This window comes from Phaenicophaeus curvirostris, chromosome 5 (assembly GCF_032191515.1).
Source record: "Phaenicophaeus curvirostris isolate KB17595 chromosome 5, BPBGC_Pcur_1.0, whole genome shotgun sequence".
In the NCBI taxonomy this organism is placed as follows: domain Eukaryota; kingdom Metazoa; phylum Chordata; class Aves; order Cuculiformes; family Cuculidae; genus Phaenicophaeus; species Phaenicophaeus curvirostris.
Window position 1 is genome coordinate 31,921,887 of NC_091396.1, and position 9,313 is coordinate 31,931,199.

The 9,313-nt window shown below is 41.2% G+C and overlaps 1 protein-coding gene across 3 annotated transcripts in view; it reads left to right on the forward strand.

Moving 5' to 3' along the window:
* MAP3K9 (mitogen-activated protein kinase kinase kinase 9) overlaps positions 1-8,410 on the forward strand; it is a 58,260-nt gene extending 49,850 nt beyond the window's left edge. The window contains exons 10-12 of one of the 3 annotated variants that reach the window (XR_011337528.1): positions 474-1,289; positions 2,546-3,154; positions 8,063-8,410. Coding sequence is in view for 1 of the 3 variants with exons in the window: in XM_069858166.1 (XP_069714267.1) it covers positions 474-1,289; positions 2,546-2,883; positions 8,063-8,074 (1,166 nt within the window). In the remaining 2 variants the exon portion in view is untranslated. The remainder of the gene's footprint in view (positions 1-473; positions 1,290-2,545; positions 3,155-8,062) is intronic. The other 2 variants (XR_011337527.1, XM_069858166.1) reach the window with 2 other exon arrangements.
* Positions 8,411-9,313: the final 903 nt, after the last annotated feature.

Genomic DNA, 9,313 nt, shown 5'->3' on the forward strand with positions numbered 1-9,313 from the left:
CTCTGCTTGTGCTTCTTATCTGTCAATCTAACAAGCTTCTTTTAATTCCCCTCTAACTCCGTGCTACCTATCAGCTCCTTTCCTGTTGATATTTAGATGCGTAGTGTGGTTACACCTTCAATTGCAAAGTGAGATATAATTTTCTTACCTTTCGCTTCTTGCTCCCAAGCATATAAATTTACTCTAGAAGTAACTAAGGTGTAGATGGCTTCTGAAATTCCCTTCACGTTTTATCCCAAATAGATTAACGTGTCAGTAGTATCTTCCACTTTGATAGTGTTTCCAGTTACTTGTCTCAGCCTATATGCTTTGGGGACAATAGCCTGTGAGTACTTAGCAGCTGGTGAACGATGCTTTCCGTGAGGACAGTTGCATCTTCTGAGAAGTTTATTTTCATGTATATTTGTAAGACCATGAAATTAACCACTGAAAGTGTTACATCCATGTAAAGTCTGTTTTCATTTGCTTTGCAGATGATGAAGACAGTGAATGTCTTAATGGGGAGGGCAAAGTGCACCCTTCACCTGGGCACAATCAGTCATACCTCTGCATCCCGTTTCAGAAGAATGAAGACTGGGATGGCCCTTCTAGTGATGCCAATGAAGAGTCCACCCCTGTGAACTCTGCTACTAGTACCCCACAGCTGACACCCACCAACAGCCTCAAACGTAGTGGCTCTCACCACAAGCGATGTGAGGTTGCGTTGCTTGGTTGTGGAGCAGTGCTGGCTGCTGCAGGCCTGGGTTTTGATCTGTTAGAAGCAGGGAAGTGTCAGCTGCTGATTGAGGAGGAGCCAGAGGCAACCAAGGAAGAGAAAAAGAAGCGTGACAGTATTTTCCAGCGAGCTGGACGCCCACGCAGGAGCACTAGTCCACCTTCCCGAAAGATCTTCAAGAAAGAGGATCCCATGTTGTTGCTAGGCGAGCCATCCACATCCCTCACCCTTCTTTCCCTGTCTTCCATTTCCGAATGTAATTCTACCCGATCCCTACTGCGGTCAGACAGTGATGAGATTGTGGTATATGAAATGCCTGTCAGCCCAGTGACAGTCAAGGCTCCCTTGCCAGCCATTACCAACCCACTAGTCAATGTCCAGATTGAGAGGTTCAAACAAGACCCCAACCAGTCCTTGACTCCCACACATGTGACAGTCTCTTCTCACACCCAGCAAAGTGGGCACAGGCGCACACCTTCTGATGGGGCCATCAAAGGGAGTGGACTAGTTGTCAATGGGTGCCCAACCAGTGGATGCCCTTCCAGTAGCTGTTTAACTGGAGCACTGGGAGCAGGTAGGTTTTCAGCCATCTTCCTTTTCCTCTTCAGAATAAAGAGCCGAACAGTATAACTACTTGTCAGGAAGTAAACATGTTGCTTGTACAGCATCCATTGTGATGGCCAGCCCACAAGAAGAGCTTATAGATGCTGTCTTTACACAAATAAAGAACAGAATAATGCAGTAGTAATCTCTGTTCCAGCATCTCTGAGCTAAGGAATGTTTCTGCTCCCCTGTACTGTGAGGCAGGGTATGGCATTGTTTCTTAGACAAAGATGGTACCAAAGTACAAATATTGAGCATTTTTAGCAGTTCCTCAGGATTCCATCTCCATTGCCTTTACATACTTGTTTGTATTGCCATGACAATTTCAAAGTAAATTTTGATCTTTAAGGCAGTAAAAACCAGATCTCTAGAGCAGTTTGGTGCTGTGCAACTATTGCTCTTGCTCCTTTGCGAGCAAGAGTGATCTTCGTGGGTAGATAGTGTTCTCACTGTTACAGTCTTTAGGAGTGGCTGTGGCTTGATAACTTAAAAAATGCTTTTCTGATTTCTTGCCCTAGTAATTCAGAAAAAAAAAAGGAATAGAATAATAAATTCAAATCTGATTTAATTAGACTTTTCCCAGTGGTAAAGCAAGATGTGAGATGGTCTGTTGAATGGCAATCTGCAGTAAAATGTGGGTTAATGCAGCTGAGAATACTCATTAAAGTGGTATTCATGAAAATTTAAAAAATATATTGTGTTGATAAAACAAAGCAAAAAAAACCCCAAAATGCCATCCCCCACTCTGAACGAAAACAATCCAGGAAACATCCATGGTAGGTAATGTTAAATGACTCTCCCAGAAAGCTGGTCCTGCTTGCTGGAAACAGGTGCCATGTATCCTGATCCATTCAAGCTGTTTAATTGGTAATGTGCCCACTGAAGGATTTGGAGAGTCCTCACCTCTGATGGGAGGTCAAATCCGTGCTCTCCAGTGTGAAAGCTGAAGAAAGCAAATGAAAGAATGAACAAAACTTCCTGCTTGTGCTAGGCTGGTGAAACGGATATCTTGCAAAGTGGTGAAATCAGTGTAGGGATAAAGAAGCCAGTCATTCACTTCAGAGTGGTGTAATCTTGAAGATAGAGAGTTTGTAGAGTTTGTATGGAGGCTTTCTACTTTGAAAATATTTGCACAGTGTACGTAAAATAAATAAAGATCTATTGGAACCATTTGGTAGTGACATCTAACATGTTTCCCTCTTCTCTTACATTGTCTGTTTTGGATAGGTGTATTAAAAACACCTAGTCCAAGTAGAGATCCCAATGAGGTCCCTCGCCTGCCAGACCCCAACCTTGTTTTTCCTCCAACCCCAAGACGATGGAATGCGCAGCAGGACCCCACACTGGAAAGACCCAAGACATTGGAGTTCTTGCCTCGGCCACGTCCAGCAGCCAGTCGGCAGCGGCTTGATCCCTGGTGGTTTGTGTCACCCAGCAATGCCAAGGGTGAATCTTCTGCTAACAGTTCAAGTACTGATACTCCAAGCAATCTGGACTCTTGTTTTGCTAGTAGCAGCAGCACTGTAGAAGAGCGACCTGGACTGCCTGCACTGCTTCCTTTCCAGGTGGGTCTTCCTGTAGAGGAGCGGACACTGTTGGACATAGATGCTGAGGGGCAGAGCCAGGACAGCACCATTCCGCTATGCAGAAGTGAACTTAACACACACAAAGCTGCAGCATATGAACTTAAGCAAGAATACTGGTCTTAGTATGAAATCCACTGGGGACAGTGAGCCCCTCTAAATTAAATCCTACTTTTTGCACTGAGAATGCACTTTGAAGACAGGTAAGATGGAGGGATGCTACAGAGATCGTGTGGTGCTGCCTATGCTGAAGGTGTGTTGCTTGACTGCCTGATTTTTGTCTGCAGTTGAATGAAACTGGGCAACTCTGAGCTGCTGACTTTTGCTGTGGGTTTTTTCTGTAGTCTTCCCTGCCCTCTTATTGCAGTTTGAATCTGCAGTGAGATAAAACTATCATATCAAAGTCTTCATTACTGGCCTTGTAGGATTTGGCTCTTGCAGTAAGTATATTGGTATCTATTCTGGCATCAATCAGTATTTTTGAAACTCAAATACTACACTACAGCAGACGCCAATATTTGATGTTTTCCCAAGGAATCTAGGACAGGAACAAGTACGTATCTGGAGACTGCTTTCTCTGAAATGTATTCAGACTGTTAGATAGGCCTAGGAACCGCAGTACCCCTGTTGAAGGAGCAGAAGTAGCTACCTTAGACTCACTTGTGCTCTTTTGCTCGTGCGATAGTGCACAGTGGAACAGTTTGCAGAGGAAGGGCATGGCATCTCCACTGATGAAGATCGTTGAGAACAGAGTAACTAGGCTGTTGGGAATGAGTAGGTGTAGTTGATTCTGGCTTAAAGTCAGGTTAGATGGACTTCGAAGATCTCTTGAGGTCCCTCTCAGCCCTATTTTTCTATGACCCTGTGCTTTCAAAAAGATGAAGGTATATGGTATGGTTGTTTAGTCTAGCTTGCTTTGTGGTTTCAAACTTCGGTTCCATCAGCCTCCTTTTCCTACTCCCTGGATCCCAGGGTCATAGTCAAGCTGCCTTAGCTTTGGAAAGGGAATTAGCAGGTACTCTCTTTAGAGCTGTGTTGGCTTGTAGAAGTTAGTTGTGTCCCCTCACTCTTTCTTCTTCCCCTTTTTCCTCCTTTCTTATGCTTTTTAGGAGTGGCCCTTGAAACTCAAGACTGTTCATATGCACACTGATACTTATTTAAGGCTGTTTTGAAAATTGAGGTTTGATAGCAGATGGATTTTGCAAACAGGAATCAGAATATCTGGATTCTGTTTTATTTTGTCACTGACTCACTGTGTGACCTTGGGCAAATAATGTAACCTCTGTGCCTGAATTTCCCCATCTGTAAATAATAGGGATAATACCTACCTCACAGGGGGGGAGGGGTTGGGACATATGTAATATTTATAAAGTCCTTTGAAAAGCTCTAGGGACCTGTGAAAGTTTATTCTTGTTCAAATAAGTAAAAAGTGCTAACTGCAGCAAGAACAGACCCCTGTCTTGAAGGTAGAAGTCACACAAATAGGGTGTGCCTGTGCTCACAGTTTTCTGTACAGAGACTGCAAGCGTGTCTGTGCCACTGCAAGTACATTTTATTGGCTGTAATGAGAGCTTTACTCTTCCTCGGTTTTGGCATTATAAATAACAGATGCAGTCTTTATATGAGTGTAATAGGTTAGTCTGCTTTATTGCAGGGTGCAGCATATCTGTTTCATTTTTTTTGTACAGATCTGTGTTCATTTTGCTAATCTACTGACCATTTGGGTGCAAATAACTGATTTGACAGTGCTGCCAATGCACCACTCAGCCTGTTAGGGAAGTCAGTCCTGTTGTGAAAGCAGTGTAGCTGACTATTGCAGCTGTCAGTATAGAGAACCTGAGTGTTAAGATTTTTGTAACCTGATGTTAAAAACCAGCATATGTGGAAGAGTACTATACTTAACATTTCTAATTCTGTTTGAGGGCTAAAACCAGCATGTTGCTATTAGTCAAGTGCACCCTTTTTTCAAGCAGTTACAGTATGTTTCTGTGGAGAAAGGTCAAGCATTTCTTCTTTATCACATTCCATGAAATGCGTTTAATGGCAGAAGTACTTTTTGCTGCCTTCCCCATTGAATGCTTCAGAGCCAGCCTTGATAATGCTACACTAGCTGCTGAAGGTGGATAGACTGTTGACTGCGTAGACAAGGTATTCTTATGTGGGGCTAAGATACTTAAATTTCAGACGCTTCTGTTAAGCATAGGTCTTTAGCATTCTTGATTTCTTAAGCATTCATCCTTTTGGTTTCCATTTCTGAAAATTCATTTTGTGATCCTGAGACTTAAAAAAAACAAAAACCAAAACCCATCCAGACAGTTGATTTGCTATGATTGTGCTATAGAAATAAACTCAAGGAAAGCCCAGTCAGAGGCTGTCAGAGGGACTTTTGAGGCAGGAGGTTAAAACCATCAGGGTTTTTTTTTTTCCCCCCTTATCTCCATATTCTAAAAAGTATGAAACAAACTAGATCAGCTGTTCTAAAATGTAATACTTTCTATGCAAAAACTATCACTGAACGCTATGCTGCCTTCAGCAAGACCTGGACAGGCTAGAGAGTGGGGTGGAGAGGAGCTTAGTGAAGTTCAACAAAGGCAAGTGTAGAGTCCTACACCTAGGGTAGGGAAGAATAACCCCCTGTACCAGTACAGGTTAGGGGTTAACCTGCTGGAAAGCAGCTTTGTGTAGAAGGACCTGGGAGTCCTGGTAGACAAAAAGCTTACCATTAGCCAGCAATGTGCTCTTGTGGCCAAGAAGGCCAATGGTACACTGGGGTACATCAAGAAGAGTGTGGCTAGAAGGTCAAGGGAGGTTATCCTTCCCCTTTACTCTGCCCTAGTGAGACCCCATCTGGAGTATTGTGTTCAGTTCTGACTTCCCAGCTCAGGATAGACAAGGAACTATTGGAGACAGTCCAGTAGGGGACTGCAAAGATGATTGAAGGACTGGAGCATCTCTTATGATGAGAGGCTGAAAAACCTGGGTCTGTTTAGCCTGGAGAAGAGAAAACTGAGAGAGGATCTTATCAATGCTTATAAATAGCTAAAGGATGGGTGACAAGAGGATGGGGCAACAGGACAAGGGGCAATGGGCATAAACTGCCAAACAGGAAGTTCCGTCTGAACTTGAGGAAAAACTTCTTTACTTTGAGGGTGACAGGGCAATGAAACAGGTTGTGGAGTCATCTTCTCTGGAAATGTTCAAAACTTAGTGTTTAAACCAGGTGCAATCCTGTGCAACTTGCTGTAGGTGAACCTGCTTTAGCAGTTCTGGATGATCTCCAGAGGCCCCTTCCAACTCCTACAATTCTCAAACTATTGGAAGCATCATCTGCTCTGCAAAAGACATCACCTGGAATAGCTCCAGTAAAATAGAAATCTTAAAAACCCATTTACTTGTGTGGACTGGGAGGTTAGATTTCTAGGTCACGTTGGTCTACCTCAGTTGACCAGTTGGCCAAGTGAACTGTAAGATTTCTGTCAAGTTCCCAGTATGCAAGACAGCTGTAAAACCAAGTTGTTCTGCCACCTCTTTTACTTAGGAAAGTTAATGATGCACTATCAAAACCTCTTCCCCCATCTCTCTTTTAGATAATCACATGGTGAAGTTGGAGTGTAGCTGACCTATTGGAAGTATTTTGCCCAAAGAGCATCTTCCATAACACCAAATGGATATTGCTACATCAAAGAAACTTGGAGGGCAGCTGACATGGGATCAAGGCTTTCCAGTCTAGGAAAGGGGATTCCAATCTAGATATTCCCTGTTACAGAGCTGCTAGAAAGACTAGTTGGAAGCATATAACGTTTGTTTTGTGTTGGGGTTTTGTTGTTTGTTTTGTTGGGTTTTTTTTTAAATACTCCTTGTGTGCAATAATCTTCATTGAATTCATCATGCGAAATAAAATGGTTTAGTCTTTGACTCTCAACCCATAACTGTCTTCCAGGCAGAGGGGACTCTGAAGGCAAAGACTTGTCAAATGTTTTACCTTATGCATCCCAGAAGTTGTTGGAACTGGTGTCTTGAGGCTACGTGTATGTTCAGACTAGCTTGTAACCTCTCCTTATGTCCATCTATCCCATCCTGGCTTTATTTCTCTCCTTTATTATCCATTGTTTTTTTTTTCCTTCCCAGCTGTAGGAGTTGAGGTGCTCCAAATCTCCAAAGGAGTGCTTCATTGTTGTCCACTAGATACTGAGATGATATGAGGCAGCAGCTCACAAATCCTTTTTTTCTATGGGTTACTAGTATTTCCATTTGTCAGGGAGACAAAAGTTTCAGAATTTTGTTGATTGACATATTTCTCTAGCAGTGTTCTTGGGGAAGAAAGTGAAAGTCTTGCCATAAAAAATTTCTAAAGAACGTATTGTTTCTTAAAAGTCTGTATAAATTGCATGGGTTTGTTTTTGCCGAGGAAATTTCATGAAGATAACATGAGAACACAAAATCACTGAACAGACTAAAACAATGGGAAAAGAATGGGGCAAAATGTATTAATTGCAGGTCTCAAAGAGGCAGTGACAAATTTTTTAACTGATAGTAATAGTAGTAAGATTGTTGCTGAGAGAAATTTTTCTGGTCTGGAAATATATATGTATTTTTGTTTAAATAGTCAGCTGGCAGTGTTTATCACTTATTTATGTAACGGACGTGCTAATTGAGGAAAAAGAAAAAAATTGCCCACTTTTGTAGCCTGTTTTTTTTTTTTTTCCTGTAAACTTGGGTGGAAAGCGCAGATATAACAACCAGTGCAAAAAATGACAATTTTCTATATAAATCTCTGCTGGTTTCATAGAAATTGAGTGTAGGACAGGTGGATAGATGAAAGGTTTTGTGTCAAAATTAAGGTGTTAGTAATTAGGAATTTTTTCTAACACTCTTGCTCCCTGTGAACTGCACAATACTCTGTTTTGTTAGCAAGTAGGTCTTCTTTCCTTTCAGTCCTTTTCAGAGGTGCAAATGTAATTTTTAGTAGGTTTTTTTTCCATGCAGGTTATTGCAGTGGATTGATATTCAGTACGGGCAGGGAATCTCCACAAAAATAGTCTTTTTGTAATAGTTTTCTAACAAAATAAGTTTTTTCAAAGTGTGTTTTTTATTATTGATGTGGAAAGACCTGTTCTGGTTTGGCATGCTTTTATGATGCAGTATTTTTCTGTACCTCTAGGAATGGGAGTAGTTGCCTTCCTCTTCATAGCATGCTGTTGTCATAAGACTTTATGGACAATACTGCATAGAGATGTTACTTCGATTTGTCATGAAACCGGACGCCTCTCATTCTGTTGAAGGTGAGGCAGTAACAGTCAGATAAAGAAAAGTCTTTGCCATCTGGGGTGTTCGGTTAAATAGAAAATTACAGGAAACCTCCTATCTTGAGTCACCTGTCTATCTTGAGCTTAACTTTTGTTTGAAACTTAATTCATCTCTGGGATGAATATGGGAGCTGGAGTCCCATTAGATGCATGGAACCAAACTGTATCTCAAAATTCAATGATAGCCTGTTACTTTTCTAAGTAATTTTTTTGTGGGGGTGGGAGGGGTTCATCTTTTTTTTTATAAACCTTTATTCTTGGAAAAAGTGCTTATTGTTTTCTAACCTTTTCCATGTGCTTTGGAAATTGAGAGCTTTTACCAACTCTTTGGCAAATAAGGAGACATATCTTGCACAGCGATACAGGTCCTCCTTTTGGCTTCACCCTTTTCAGTATGAAACAAGGACATCTATATTTGGAAACGAAGATTTCTGATCCTTATCCTGTTGCTGCAGAAGAGTTTCTTAAATTCCATATTTATAACACACTTCAGGCTGTAATTTGGGTAAAATGGGACATAAAGAGTGTTAAAATGCATTTGCAAACAAGCAATAAATATATCATGTGCGTGCAATGAGAACCATAACAGTCGTGCTGTCATGGAGGGTAACTATTAGATTTCATAAACATTTGTTCAATCGTATAATTAGGATAACTTTAGGAAAGAATGCATTCCTTTGATTTTCTATTAAGTTCCCTACAGAAAGATTAGAATATGATGGTTTGCACAGCCAGTGGTATTGTATCTAGCTGGACAGAAAGGATCTAATACAGTTTGTATTGTTTAGATTTTCCTTTTTTTGTGTGTGTTTAACAAACGAGAGTATTAAGATGAACTTATATTTGTTGTTTGCTGGGCTCTGCTTTCATAGTTTTGCAAGGCAGAATGGAAATGCATTTATGGCTTATTCTGTGGTTCACTCTATTTAAAGGGCTAGTGAGAAGGTCACATGCTGAGTTAAAATGTGCATTTGCTTTTGTTTCTTTTTCATGCTCAGTTTTTTTTAAGCAGCTTTGATGAATGCAGTTTCTGAAATGACATTCATCGACTTTACTTTTTTATGTTAAAAATAGTCATTCCCAGGCTGAGGTGTGTGTGCTTCATT